At 33.9% G+C, this 16288-nt stretch overlaps 1 protein-coding gene across 1 annotated transcript in view; it reads left to right on the top strand.

The window, feature by feature from the left end:
- Window positions 1-60: 60 nt before the first annotated feature.
- Window positions 61-16288, top strand: part of LOC134263286 (protein retinal degeneration B-like) — a 40335-nt gene continuing 24107 nt past the window's right edge. The window contains exons 1-3 of the mRNA XM_062745615.1: window positions 61-175; window positions 8810-8944; window positions 13707-14020. Of these exons, the coding sequence (XP_062601599.1) occupies window positions 13943-14020 (78 nt within the window). The 5' untranslated portion in view covers window positions 61-175; window positions 8810-8944; window positions 13707-13942. The remainder of the gene's footprint in view (window positions 176-8809; window positions 8945-13706; window positions 14021-16288) is intronic.

The following is a 16288-nucleotide window of genomic DNA, read 5'->3' as shown; positions in this document are numbered from 1 at the left end:
TCTCTGCTATTTTATACTTAATGATAGTCAAATATTTTTTTTCAATGATACGTGGGGTCCTAATGCCCCAATAGTTGACAGAAAAAAAAAAACACTTGACTTCCCAGATTTTGATGTCGTTAGTGATGCACTGAATGTTTGTAAATATTCTAAGAATAGAAGTCTTAAGCATAAGGTAAGAGACATTTAAGTGCAATATATAGTGTAAACCAATAATATGTTTTACGGTGTGACCGTTGGGGCGAGCGCAGTTTATTTACTATCATAAACCTACACATGTACTGTCTATCAGTTAAGAAAAAGAAAGCAAAAAGAATAAAACAAAACAGTAAAAAGAAATCATTTCCCAAGCATCGGGATCGAGATTCCAAACTTCTCGGAAGTTTCCGACAAAATCGGAAATACCCGAACCGTTGAAGTGACGAAAGTCTGACGTCAGATAAAAAGTTCTGTTGACTTAGGACGCAAACGCTAGTTTTATGGAAAAGAGATTGCATCAAATCGTTCTTTTCAAGTAAGTTGTTGCTATGTTTTAGCCACCATGTTGCTATGCACCGCAACATGTTTTCCGAGTTTCACGGAAGCAACCGACATAACTTCGTCAAATTTCGTAAGTTTCCGGTGACGTCATTTGTATCATTTCCGAAGGGCAAGGTGAAGGCCGGTGTTGTGGCATGGGGGTATTTTTTTGAATAAGGTAAGGCAAAATCATTTCGTTAAGATTTCGGTAAGAAATAATGTTCCTTTAATTTTTTTTTTTTACTATTTTTGATTTATTCGCGCAAAGGACATTGGGTAGCGCAGGAATTCTGGGAATGTTGCACAGAGAAATTTGGCTGACGTATATACAGATTTCAATCCGAATTTCCACATATATTTTTTTCTGTTCATACACGTTAGTCTATTGAGCTCGCTTCGCGAGCGTCGCTTCGCGACGCTCGCTGCGCTCGCTATTATTTTAAATCCATGTAATAAATTTAACTGAAAATCTATCATGCCCATTCATGGTCACCAGAGCACCAGTGGTCAGGCCAGGTGGTCACTAAGTTAGTATTTATGATATGCCATGGCTGATCAGATGAACCTTTATTTATGGAAAGATAAAAGAAACCTTATCTTGTCAACAATTTTAAATAAATACAGTCGTTGAGTAAAATGCTGTGTTATATAGAGGACATGGGCAAATTTTATAGATAAATTTTTGTAACTAAAGGTATATGTCTGCAGTAAAATAATTAATTTTGCACTATCACCTACCTTATGGTAAAAGGTGACGAGGAAACATCTAGTTCTACATTATGAATAAACATATTAGGTACATACAGCATAATATAGAAGAACAATTAAACGACAGTTGTATATTTTGGTTGCCTGGTAAATTAAGACTCTGCCAGGGATCGACACTAATGGTTGTCCTATTGCCCGTGACAAATAAATTCTCAGTTCGGGCAAGTGAAACTATCGATGTACTTGTCCAATCGGGCAAGTAGATACTTCTGATAGAAACACTTTTTAAATCTTACATAGTTTATAAGGCCTGGCCGCCATAATAAAAATATTCCTAGATTCTCATCCCCGCCCGCCCCAATTTTATACCCCGCCTCGATTTTTTTTTATTTCTGTTTTTCTTCGTCTTAATTCTGATCCGGATCGGTATTCATCAAACATTCTACTTTCGTTTTAAATCCCGCGAAAGTCGACATGATTTTGACAGCTGAGGCCGGAAAAGATGGTAATTGCTGTAATACATGCGTATATATTTTAAACAAGGGTCATTGGTTGAAAAAGATTGGTGATGATGTGAAGTAAGAGATAATTGAACCTTTACTATGACTTTTATTCGGCTATAGTAGATAAAATTACACCGATTGACCAGGTCAATAAAAAATCTGCAAAATTAAAAAAATAAAATATAAAATAAAAGCCGCCCGCCCGCCCGCCTCGATTTTTAAAAAAATTCGGAAGAGAATCTAGCAATTTATTTATTATGGCCTAAACACCAAAATAAATTAAACACTTGATTTCCGCCCAAAACGGGACATTGTTTTGCATTCGGAGTCCCTCAGTAGCATTTCTTGGATTATTCCTTTATTCAGAAATTGGGTTCATTATTCTGTTTTCGTTTGTAGTTTACATTTCTAATGCTCTCCGTCAGACAACTTACATTACAATCTTATTATAATATAGATATTACAGAATAGTTTACTCATTTACGGAATATATGGAACACCAATTATTTTTGGTGCATGATGTATCTTGATTCAAAACATGGCAACTGTTTTCCTTTTAGCGTGCCTTCAATTTTTTAGCCCAGTGGAAAAAATCATATGAAACTAATATTCCTGCAGTACTCTGTGTGTTTTTAGGATGGTAAATGATGGAAAGTGGTTTATATATTTAAAAAATGTAGCTTCACTGTCATATCAACTTTTTTCCAGCAGTTTACTGCAAAATGGAAATTAATTTGTCACTCTTTAATATTTACAACAAAACTGAGATACAGTAATTGGTATTTTCCTCTTTAAAAATTTTGGGCTACCAAGTTTTGCATTCGGACAAGTCAAAATTGTAGTTCACTTGCCCGAAGGACAAGTGAATATAAAAGTTAATGTCTCTCCCTGTCTGCTGAAGTGGGATGCGTGCTGGCATGGGTGTAAGGTCATAGTGAATATATATGCATAATGTATACAATGTATACAGTAAAACTCGTTTATAACGAAGTCACTGGGACCTGTGAAATTACTTCGCTATATCCGTAATTCGTTATATCCGTATAAGGATTCATTAAATTTATTAAATTGGGGATCCAAGATAACTTCACTATATCCGTGAATCTGCAATATCCGCGTTCGTACTAACCAAGTTTTACTGTATAATTATATTATTGGCCCACTTTCCTCTGATTAAATTTGCAACTAACTTCATAAAATAAGATGGGGAGGAATGTAGTAAAAATGTGCATATGTTAATGTACTGTAGAAGTACTTTTTTCCACATGGTATTAATTTACGCTATGTACGCGGCCACAATTTTTACGCAGAAAATTGTCCAAGCGTACTTAATATAAGTATAAGGTATATAGTGACAATATAGGAAATCCGCGTTATTTTCTACACGCGGATTGAACAGAAATTAAGATTCCGCGAATTATGACCTCGTGGAAAAAAGTACGTCTACAGTATTCAATATGACCTTACACCCTGACTTCATAGCCCCCCACCTTTGCCAGCATGCTTCAAAGTCAGTCAAGTCCAACCAGTAAACCTATTCACTACATTACCAGCTATGACGGTTTTATAAGTCACTCATGGGTATAGTACATGTTCTGTTGTAATAACTGGTTGGATCCAGTTCACCAAATGGTTTTTTGGGGTCCATTTACTCCATTACCCATATTGGAATTCATGGCCCCAACGTCAGGGGTTCTTGAGTTGGGTGGGGCTCTATCAATCAAATGTTTTATGGACATTTGAGCTCAAATACTGTTGTTTTGAACATATTTTATTGACAACAAGTCAAAGGGATTGGACACAAGTTCCAAAAACTTAGATAGTCCTCTCCCAAATACTGTTCATATTTCCACATATTTCATAGTAAATTGCATTAATTCTTAGAAAATCTTTTTCTCTGTCCCCTGAGTGTAAAGCAAATAAACTAAGGATGTAGTTATGATAGGTAAGGGAGCCTCTTTTAAAATCATTAAAATAAATTCATATGGCCCATAAGTACAGGGTTCTGTTGTAAAGGGGAAGAACTTCATTGTTTATTGAGTTACAAACTAACTTAATTGTTTATGCATGTATATTGAAAGTGCATTATTTCTTAAAATATCTTCATCTCTGCCATTGAGTATTAAGCAGATAAATTAAAAAAAAATTATCATAATGATCAAGGATTCCTTTCTAAAACGTGAAATTCACTGGTGTTAGCTATAGAATGTGACTATTGATTTTGTTGTGAAAATGCATTGTTTAAAAGTCCTTTCCTGTATTCCTGGGCATGTAGGTGGCAGGCAAATTGGGGGGGGGGGCTATTCTGATGCATTTAAGCTAAGTAACTGCACTGATTTTATTTTTGTCCCAGTTATAAGGATTAAAAAGGGAAACTCTCTTTACTACAGGATACACTGGTATATGAAGAAAATTTTATCAGCTAAACTTTTGAATCTCCAGACTGTCTTAGTAAAGTTTTAAAAATTAGCATCTATTCAGACAGTTTATCTTAACATGCTTAGAGAGTGTTTATATTTCAACATGCTTGGAGTAAACAGACTACATGTAAATGTAAGACAACCTTTTTATTTCAACTCCTATAGTGATGATGTTTTTAATTCACATATGTTTTCTTCAATGATTTTGTAGCATTATTATGTCTAGTGCACATCCTAATGAAGAATGAATTTTGAGATAGGAATAAGCCTTATAAGAACATTCTGAGCAGTAAATCAAGGTAACAAAAAAATCTGAGATCTTTGTTCTGTATAGTTCACTTCCCACTATATAGGATGCAAAAGTAGAAACTATAGGATATAAATTAATTGCAGAAGTTATTTCTAAAACCATTAGGGATGTGCGATTTTATCGGTATACCGGTATATCGCGATTTTTTGTTGCGCGATACGTATCGTGATACGGAGACCTAAATACCGGTCTTTAGTTAAATATTATAAAGTCCAGAAATTATTCATTTATTTGTTCAATCTTTCAAATTACAATTACAGAACGTATAAAAAATGTTGTAAAAAGTGAAAAGAACGGCATCTTACCGTCCAAACATAATTCATTTTATATACATAAAAATTTCAAGAAAGTAAAATTTTGTTTTTATGGCATATTTTTTAGAAAAATAATGACTTTTCATATAAAATCATTGTAAAAACTGCTTTAAAAAATATCATGATATTATCGTGATATTGTGGGGAAAAACCGTGATATATCGCGATACGAAATTTTTGGCGATACCCATCCCTAAAAACCATGCTATCTTGGTTTACGTCAAAATTAATGTTTACCGGTAAAATACAGTATGTGTATGTAATAGTGATTCTTAAATACTCTGGTTAGCTTAGTATTCATGATACTATACCATATTGAAACAAATTTGTTATTTATTCTCATTACCATACTGATTATATACATGTATAAAGTACTTAACTTACTAAAGTATATTCATTGATCATCTGGGTATCTGTATAGCACACACCATTGGTGTTGAAGAATTTGCTATTAAATAAGTTAAAATTAAGACATGTCAAAGGGAAAGAACATAAATCAAAGCCAACTGTGTGTGACATTGACACTTCAATCCATATCGGAATATCGGATCCATGATTTCTTAAGAGCTGCTAACCCTAAAGATTTTTGCATCGGGCTCATAATAAGTTTCAGCAGCTAAAATACACTTTAAGATTTCTCTATTTATTCCCCTGTTTTCCTCTTTCCTCCATGCAAAGTTAAAAATACCAGGTTCCACCTTTATTCTTCACTTCCATAATAATTAAAGATACAACCCTTAAAGCTCTTGCTTGTATTGTCATTGTCCCCTTCTCTTGTGATCTAAATCAATGGGAAAAAATATTTAGCAGATCTATATGGCAGTCCCAAGACCCCCACTTCACAATTTATCATTTCATAATATTGGCAGCTCACTAGCCTAACATTTATAATTGTTCTGCTTAGCCCTGAGTTGTAACTGTTCATCTAATACAGAGCAAGAATTCAGAGTTTAATGCAGACCGGAAATTTATATGCATGCAGCAACTAATAACACTACATGCTATTGTACATTTGTTTATTTGAAATTTATTTATGAAAATATGATATATCTTTTAATTTTGGCATAATTTTGTCAATTATAATTTTGTGCAAGTTTTGTCATAAGCAGTGTTCAGTATTTTCACCCTATTTCCAGTATTTTCAAGGTTCTAGTATTTTGAACCTTAGTAAATTATCATGTGACAGTGTATGGAGGATTTTATATGACATGGGTGTATGTGATTGATCCTGGTAGATCTTGCCAATATCACTTGGTGGTTTCTTGAGATTTTCCATGTAGGGAAAGCCTTGAGAACACAGAATCGATAGCTGAACTGCAGATTTATCGCAGACTGGGCAGAGAAAACAGGAGATATATACTCATCCAAATTACTTAATACTGCCAAATAAACTGAAAACTGTGTGTTAATTAGAAAAAGTTTAATTTGGTGAATTTCAATTATATAGAAGTTATACCAGAAGTTATCCATGCTTTTGTCTTTTTTTTACCTCAGATTTGTAAACTTATTTTTAGCTCACCTCAACGAAGTTGGGGGAGCTTATGTAATACCCTCGGCGTCGGCGTCGGTGTCGGCGTTGGCGTCCCAGGTTAAGTTTTTTGGAGCAGTTTTCTTTTTAAGTATTTATATGTCCTATATTGATTAGACATGCATGGAAGATGCTTCTAATGTGTTTCATTGTACCAGTCAAAGTTTCAGATGCTGCAATTTCAGCAAAGGAATGGCCAGGTTAATGTTTTTGGAGCAGGTTAACATTTTTGGTGCAGTTTTTGGTGCAGGTTTCATTTCCAAGTAACTATAAGCCCTATGTTGACCAAACTTGCATGGTTGATACATCTAAGGATGCATACTACTGGGCTTGCTTCGGATGCTGAATCTGACCTACATTTTCCGGATGAGTGAACAGGTTAAAGTTTTTGGTGCAGGTTTCATTTCCAAGTAACTATAAGCCCTATGTTGACCAAACTTGCATGGATGATACATCTAAGGATGCATACTATCAGGCTTGCTTCGGATGCTGAAGCTGACCTACATTTTCCGGTTGAGTGAACAAGTTAAATTTTTTTGTGCAGGTTTCATTTCCAAGTAACTATAAACCCTATGTTGACCAAACTTGCATGGATGATACATCTAAGGATGCATACTACCAGGCTTGCTTCGGATGCTGAATCTGACCTACATTTTCTGGTTGAGTGAACAGGTTAAAGTTTTTGGTGCAGGTTTCATTTCCAAGTAACTATAAGCCCTATGTTGACCAAACTTGCATGGATGATACATCTAAGGATGCATACTATCAGGCTTGCTTCAGATGCTGAATCTGACCTACATTTTCCGGTTGAGTGAACAGGTTAAATTTTTTTGGGCAGGTTTTATTTCCAAGTTACTATAAGCCCTATGTTGACCAAACTTGCATGGATGATACGTCTAAGGATGCATACTACCGGGCTTGCTTCGGATGCTGAATCTGACCTACATTTTCCGGTTGAGTGTTAAGGTTAAAGTTTTTGGTGCAGGTTTCATTTCCAAGTAACTATAAGCCCTATGTTGACCAAACTTGCATCGATGATACATCTAAGGATGCATACTATCAGGCTTGCTTCGAATGCTGAATCTGATCTACAATGTACATTTTCCGGTTGAGTGAACAGCTAGGTTAAAGTTTTTGATGCATAATTCATTTCCAAGTAACTATGACTTCTTTAATGACCAAACTTGCACGGATGATACATCTAAGGATGCATACTACCGGGCTTGCTTCAGATGCTGAATCTGACCTACATTGTCTGGTTGAGTGAACAGGTTAAAGTTTTTGGTGCAGGTTTCTTTTGCAAGTAACTTTTAGCACTATGTTGACCAAACTTTCATGTATGATTATCTAAGGATGCATACTACCAGGCTTGCTTCGGATGCTGAATCTGACCTACATTTTGTGGATGAGTGAAAATGTTAGTTTGTGATGAATGTATCATTTCCAATTAACTATGAGCCCTATAATGAGCAAACTTGCATGGACGATACATCTTAGGATGCACACTAATGGACTTACTTTGGATGCTGAATTCGACATACATTTTTTCAGATAATAGACCGGGTAAAAGTTATGGGTGCAGGTCAATTACCAAAAAACTTGAAGGCTTATATAACATTGTATAAACCAAACCAAACTTGCACAAATGTTGCATCAGGAGATGAAAACTCTCAAATTTGCTTCAGATGCTTAATTTTAATTACATTTTCATGAACAACTAGTTTAAATTTTTTATGTAGGTCTATTTCAATGTATTCGATCAAAATTGCTTAAATATTTTCATTTCTGGAATGTACACTTTTTGTTGGTTAATTGTGTGACTTTGCCTTACTTAAAGACAACATTCGTTGAGGTGAGCTCTGTAATCTCTGATTACCTATGTTTTTATGAAAGTGGTAATCTTTTCTCTAGCTAAACAAACATGGACATTCGAAGCATGACAACAAATTTCTTTAAAATATATCTTACTAATACTTAAGATTTTTTATAATGATGCTGTATAAGTATTCAGCACTGAATGAGGTATCAAAATTTATGACATATCAAACAGATGTGGTTTTGTTGTACTTAATAATAATCAAATTAGATTCCTGCATGCAAACAGTTGTAGCTTCATTTAATAGCTATATATTGGATAATATAAAATACTTATGTGAATTGGAAATGTATAGAAGTTTTCATTGATTGGAACAGGAAAGGACTTTATGAATTATATCAAGAAAGCACTCTAATGTGACTGGGAAGATGTCTATTCATCGCGACCACCCTGCCCACACACTTTTTATTTATAAATAAAGTTGGAATTATTGCATGTTTTAAAGGTAGTAGTTGTGTATATGTGGAACGAGCTTTAGGATCAATATTGGTGCGTAGAAGCTGAGCCCGCTATAGGGCTACAAAGGGTAGATGGAACTATTGATTCCGTGTATAATTATCTCGCCGATGCTAATGAGCCATCAGCAGCAGCAACAAGGGACACTTATAGCCTCTTCTTAAAAATTTTCCAGATTTTTTAAAGAACATGGAGGAATTTGTGGTGTAATCTGAAGGAAATCTCCGCCATTGATTTTGTTGGAGTGTGAAGTTTTTGGAATACACAGGAATTGCTGGCCTGAAGCTGTGTGTGCCATACAAAGCAGTGGGTGAGTAGCATTAGATAGTGTATAGTCTTAATTGTTTTCTGTTTAGTGTATCTGGTAAAATCTTGTTTAACAAATGAAGTAGACAGAAAGAAATATGGTGGAATACCAAGACGAGTGTATAGTTAACAGGACATTACCACAGAGCACTGTAATACAGGGGTGAACTAGCTAGCTAGAGGTGACCATGAACTTACTGAACAAGCAGGACTCGATTTTAAATGCTGAGGTTACAATACATTTATAATTCTTCCTGTGTCACATAATGACATCATCATTCTTTGTTAATAATGTAAGAAATTGGACTCTGATATTATCCTTGTCAGAGTTTAATTAAAGACAGTAAGTGAAGATTATATGTGTTTCTTTATTATGGTTTAAATGAGCTGTTACAGATCCCTGGAATTTTTCACTGCTCTCTCTCTCTCTCTCTCACTGCCATATCAGCTGAGATCTTGTAACAGCTATATTACGGTAATAATTTGTGTGCTTCTTGTTTTTTTCGTGAAGATGCCTATGCCAGATTTGAGGAAGCTGTATAGACCTAACACTAAATCATGTAGAATTAATAGACTAATGCCTGTTGTATGGTTAATTTAGACTGGCAGTGATGGGTAGGAAATTTTCTCTTATAAAAATACAATGCAGAATACTATTGTATCTATATATAATGGGGAACACTTCATGAATATTTTTTTTAATGAGGTCTGATGAACAGTGATTATGTTCATCATGTATGAATTATAGACATGTACCAGGTACACCTTTATTACAGAGGTGAGGATAGGGCACTGAATATTCCAGTTAATGATTACAGTCTCCTGGATGATGCTGTACACTTTCCAGGCTATATATATTATCACAGGAAAGTTCAACAGCTATTTCATGATCATAGAATTTACAATGTTTTCGCATCATGACCATGTGATAATGACTATAACGTAGTATAATTTGATATAGAAAATTTTTTGATGGATGTCCATGCTCATGTATTAGCGGTAACTGTTCAGCTGTTTTGATGACATGATTGTGCAGACTCTGTTGTTTTTTCTGTGTTTGCATATTGATTGTGGATATTGTCAGATATATGATATATTTCAATACCTTAGAGTAATATTGTCTGACAGATATTGACTTGTTTTAGTATTACTGTATAGTAAATCGTGTGAACTTTTCAATCCTAATTCTTTTGTTGCTTTTTAAAAGTCTGAAGAGATATTAAAATTTTAATGTATGACAGAAGTTTGGATTAAAGGTACATTAATTTAATATAGTGTGAAGAAATTTTAAATGTAATATTGTAAAAGACATCACTTTTTAAACAACATCACTGGGAAATAATTTTATACACCTGTCAGATGAAACTCCTTGAGGGTGCACATAAAGTTCTACTTTACAAAGATATTTATCAGAGTATATAATTATAATGACTCAGGCACAGGTTAAGTCCAGTTGGAGACTGATATATTGTATACTGTAAACGTATTACATTTGGCTGTGTATTCTTTTTAGCTCTTTTGGCGGAAAGATACTTCAGCTAAATCAAGTACAACGCTAAATGTTTTGTACTTATATACGTAAATAAGAACGACAAGAAATGCGCTAAATTCAGTCTACGCTAACTTGTTCAAAACTCAATTTCCACCAAATATCGTACACGCTAAATGTAATACATTTACAATTAACCTTGATATTCTGTAGAATTTCTTCATAAGGAATGCTATATGCAACCTGTCACAAATAATTAAAATTAATTTTTTATCTTTCAAATTCTCACACAAATATGTATTATTTTATATATAAATTATGAAATCTATTAACATGATGAAGACATACTTAATGAATGCCATTTCATATAAAATTATTTCATTAGCCATCATGGTTTCACCATTATGGAATTTACTCATGCATTCACCAATCATACTGCAATATTCCAAAAGGAATACAAAACTCATCAATATCCTCATCATTTCCCCCCAAATTCTAACATGTCTATTGCACCATTCTTTTACCCTGGTTACTGTCATATCTTAAGAACAAAAAGATAGGCTTCTGCCATAATTAGGTACACCCTCGATACATCAACTCTCTGACATCTCTGTAAAAGAATTACAAAATAAATATCTGTGATTGGAACACTCTAAAGATAGAAAAAGTATCATCAACAATTGAAAAACCAACATTTTAACGTACAGTAAAACTAATATACCACTCAGGTTCCATCTTCGCAAACCAAGGGTTTTCTGTCCGCTTCACTCCCCACATAAAGGGGAGTGAAGCAGACCAAAAACCCTTGGCTTGTTAAGATGATCAGGTTCCAAAGATATTGTTTGGAATAGACAGTATTTTAGATGAGATATTTTTTAACAACTGAAGCTATTGCTAGGGACTTAAAGTTTACCTCGAACTATATTCAAAATTTCTGAGAAAGTTAATATCTGAATGGAATATTAGTTTCACTGAATATATTTTATTCATGAAAAGATTGAATTTAAAGCTTTATGAAGCTTAAATTGGCAGAGGTTCATCAGTGTAAAAAAGTTTCTGTATCATCTGGAGGCTGTCAGATTTAATCCAGTATAACAACGGAAGTCTTCATTATGTTACCACCAGACAGAAATCCATATAGAACAGAATTATAAAGCTTGGATGAATGGACATTTTTTATTGTCCATTCCACAGATTGGACCAAAACAAAAAGAGATCAGATTTTGCATTCAGGCAGATAATCTAATGTGGATCTAGCATTTTTTCAAGAGTTCAGAAACCTTACCAAGGGTAGCATAAACTTAAAACCTTTGTAACTAATTATCTGTTGTATTCTTTTGTAAATTATTATTGACCAGTTTTTCAGTTCATGGATTAAAGGGAATTTATTCGATCATATTAAAAGAACTTTTCATCTAATAGTATGAACCTTATAAAGGATATTGAACATGTTGACTAAATTAAATCAGTTAACTTTGATTTGATTGGATTCTTAATCAAAATTATGGATATTGAAAGTAACATTCAAAGTGAGTATTGTTATCTAGCTGTATATATATGTGATGTTTTAAAAAGATATTTTTTTTAAGAATGCATTTTTTAAAGTAATGTATAAGTAGAATTTTTTAGCGAGGATTTAATTTTGGCATTATTATCAAGGGTGCTAACATTGTAAAATTGAATATCACTGAAAATCAATTGCGTATAACTATTATTTACTACATGTAATAGCTTTTTTAGTTAGCATTTTAAAATCCCTTAAACTACTTCCCGCTAAAAAAAAACCCACCAGTTTGAGGTAGAAATCGCTGAATTTGTGTTTAGCTAAAATTTTCACTTATACGGTAACTATTACTGGGGTATTTTTTGGCTGGGGAAGGGGGAGGAAGTACGGCACCATCAAACATTTATTGTTGGTCAAAGTTGACCTCCCAACGAAATCAACCGATGCCAGGTATTGAGGGACACATCATTCTGTTCTCTTTGTGACCGGTGACCTGTTTAACAGCTAACCATTTCTAACTAAATCTATTACCATGGTATATTAAACAGGACACATAAATAAAATACCTCAAAAGGACAACAGATTTAACCTTGTCTGCATGTGTGACAGCTAGCTTTGAACAAGTACATGTGCTGATATTCAAAAGAAAAAAATATGCAGATTTCTTTGGTGCCATTTGATGTGATGTAACCATATTTCATAAGGCTGGGAAATCGGATAAATAACTTGCCAGGAGTGACCTTTAGTGATGATAGAAGCACTATGTGTATTAATGTCCTCTAGTTTGTGGTAGCAGTTTGTGGTAGCAGCTAAGGGTGAAGGAAACATACAGACGTTATCATCACTAACTCCTTCTATCAGAGCCAAAGTGCACAGGGTTGTGCGTAGCTAAATGACTGTAGACATGGCTAAGTGCCTAGGTATAAGTATTTCATTCCCCGAGGAAAACATTATACAGAAGGTTCAGTCCAATTGATGTTGTGGATGTTGGTATTAGGGGTGTGATCTTTGGGAGAATTATATGCGATTCAGGGTAGATAATGTTCTGTTTTCAGACTAGGACTCTCTTGGGTTCGAGTCTTTGATCAGAAAATCAATTTATTAGCATGGATGATAAATTCAGATAATGTACTTTGTATAAGTACACCTACATGTAAGTGGAAAACATTGCTTTAAAAATTTGAGATAGAACCATTCTTACAGTATTTTAGGGATCAGATATATTAAATACGTACACGCAGTAGGGTAAAGGAAAATGTCTGGGCCAGGAATTGAACCCAGGACCCCAGCGTAGTGCTCTTCTAGTTATACCATCTGAGCTATGTATTCATGCAGGCTGATATGACATATATACCAAAGCTTTTCTACAACAAACTGATTTTATCATGATCCAGAGGAAAGACATTTTTCAGGAAATTAAATCACAACTTTTAGAAAAGGAAATGACACAGCCCTTGCAGTTGTATTCCACTTATCTTGAGTAATGTTTTACAGAAAGTCAAAATGCTTTATGTACAAGTCATTGTGTATTAATACCACTGTTGGTATTTGTTTTGGTGGGGGAGGTTTTGAAAGGATAGGGTAATAAATAGAACATAGTTGTACCATGTTGACAACTGACGGATCCATGGCACATTATCACCACAGTATTAGGATTGTCTATTACAGGTGATCATGTTAATATTAAAAGTCTTGTATTGTTCTGAGACAGGGCCTGATTCATCATATATAACGAATGACACTAATGGATTTTATTTTTTTTTAATATTTCAGATAAATGCGGACAGAAATTAAAGATGGCTTGGCAGGCAGTATACTTCCTTCACCTTAATTAATGGGGATCCGAGCAGCAGCTTTAATATGACAATGTGTTAATTAATCTGTTATTGATTTGTTGTGTGTGGATGTTTATACATGGAGTGGTCATTCAGACTGGACACTAGGGAGTCAGCTGTGATGTGATCATCAAGTGAGGAACATTAATTTAAAAATAGGAATTAATTAACAGGATGCTAATTAAGGAGTACAGGATCCCCCTGCCTATGAGCGTGGAGGAATATCGTATAGCCCAGCTCTACATGATACAGGTGAGTCTGTTATATACCTGTAAATCAGTAACAGACAGGTGAAAATTAATATGTACATTGAGCATGTTGAGTGGTGTTTATAAGGTTCCTTCAGAACCTAAAGGAAATGGTACTGTCTGAAGAAAATGAAAAAAAAGAAAATGGTTTTGTCTGAAAAAAAACTGACTGAGTTTATAATATTGATCTGAGTTAATAATATTGATTGATTGTTGTCTAGTTGTATGCCATATTTATATTGATCGAGAGGCGTCTATCCATTGATACAATGACTCTTGTCTGTCAGAATTGTTTTCTTCAAAATTTATTTCAGTTCCAGCAATGCAGATCAAGGCTGTCAAATTAAACTTACATGTCCCGACTTATTAATTTCTCTGCATGGGACATGTCATGATTTAAATAAAAATTCAAGTTTATCTAGCTGTTGAATTGTTCAATTCTTCAAAAATGCTACTACATGTACTCCAAACTCTTTTCCTTCATTTAAATGAATTATGATACAGGTGTAAAAATGTCACTATACATGTATGTGTATGTCATGGTATACAATTTTTTTAAAGTATTCATTTTCTGTTAGTTGAACATCCAAAGGTTTCAAAGTTATTTAAAACTAGAATATTTTTGAAGTTCTTTCAGAATTTGACTACCAATTTATGGAGTTTTTTTTCTTCCCTGCTCTCATTGACAATGCAACATATTAATTTTGTTCTGTCTATGAGCTGTATGAAGTGTGTCTGGTCGATATTTCAAATTGCCTTCGAGCCTGTTTGATGAAATTTTAATTTCACAACTCCACAACTGGGCTTTTAAAAGAGAAGATAATTCATTTTGAAAACAAAAAGTCAAAGGTCTAGGTCAAAAGTTCATACATTGAAAAATTGGTTTCCAGATGAGCATTCACAGTGAAATTTTATTCCTTCACTATTTACATGTCTAAAAGAATACTGTAAATGTATTACATTTGGCGTGTACGATATTTGGCGGAAATTCAATTTTTAACAAGTTAGTGTAGATTTGATTTAGCTCTACCTGAATGTGCTGGTTATGAATATTAATATACAAAACATTTAGCGATGTACTTGAATTAGCGGACTCTGCATTCCGCCAAAATCGCTAATTAGAATACACCGCTAAATGTAATACGTTTACAGTAGCCCTAATTGATTTTGAGGTAATAAGGTTAAAGGTCAGGGTCAGAAATCCATACATTCTGTCTGTGTGTAACACTTGTTTCTAGGCATTTTTTAAAAAAAAAGCTTTTGAGCTTTTGCAATGAATATTTTGGTCACAATTAGATGTGGCCTTGAAAATACCAGTATTGATTTTGAATTTGAAAAGTTCAGATCAGAATTCATTGTACATTGTACAAAATAAATTGTAATATATATGGTTTTCCAATATTACCATTAAATTTTCTTTGAGCTAGCTAAATTTGCAGTAATTATTTTTATGTCGCATCCCAATGTGTTAATGAAGATCCCTACTGATTTTCAGGTCAAAAAGTCAATTAAGGTTGAAAATTATATTTAAATTAATAAAATTGTTCCCTGGTGAAAAAGTTCTTTTTGGTTATTGCGATTCATATATTGCATACATAGTTTTCAGAAAATAACTTATTTACAAGTGTTTAGTCATTGCTACAAGAAATACTACGATCGAGAGAGAAAAAAGGCCATGACCAGGATAAGGTTTTAATCCTCCTACCTACATGTTCAACAGACAACAAAAAGCTTTTATAGAAAGAATAAATTTCAAATTTAAATGGCCCCTGTTGAGTTTTAATTCAAAGATTTTTCTTTCTTTCTTCCTCTGCATTTCTGTCTGGCTAAATTCACCCTTTTTTCTCCTAAGTTGGGGACATAGAGTCCCTAAATCAGCTTTTTAGAAATGTATAATAAGTCACTGTGTTGCACCAAATAATGCTATTTTTGACTTACTAAAGCTAGTTTCTACAATAAGTAGATGAGATTTTGAAGCTTATGACATCTTAATGAAGATACTATGGTAAATTTATGGCTGATGTGGAAGCTTGAGAAATCCTTCAGCTTCAGTAATGATAATAATCATATGGCTCTAACAGTCTACAGACTTCATCTAAAACTGTAATTACCAACAAAAAATAATAGATTACACACTGATCGAATTCAGCATGGCATAGTACTACGACAGATCACACAGAATTCTCATATCAGTACAGTCCGTTAGTACTCCTATCAGTCCTATGGCTGAGAATCAGAGACGGGCGTACACAGTGTTGTATATTTGATTACT

The sequence above is a fragment of the Saccostrea cucullata genome, unplaced genomic scaffold (assembly GCF_032062105.1).
Source record: "Saccostrea cucullata isolate Sc308-1 unplaced genomic scaffold, CSIRO_AGI_Scuc_v1 ctg346, whole genome shotgun sequence".
Taxonomy (NCBI): domain Eukaryota; kingdom Metazoa; phylum Mollusca; class Bivalvia; order Ostreida; family Ostreidae; genus Saccostrea; species Saccostrea cuccullata.
The sequence above is the reverse complement of the archived record's forward strand: the minus strand, read 5'-3'. Positions and strand labels throughout refer to the sequence as shown.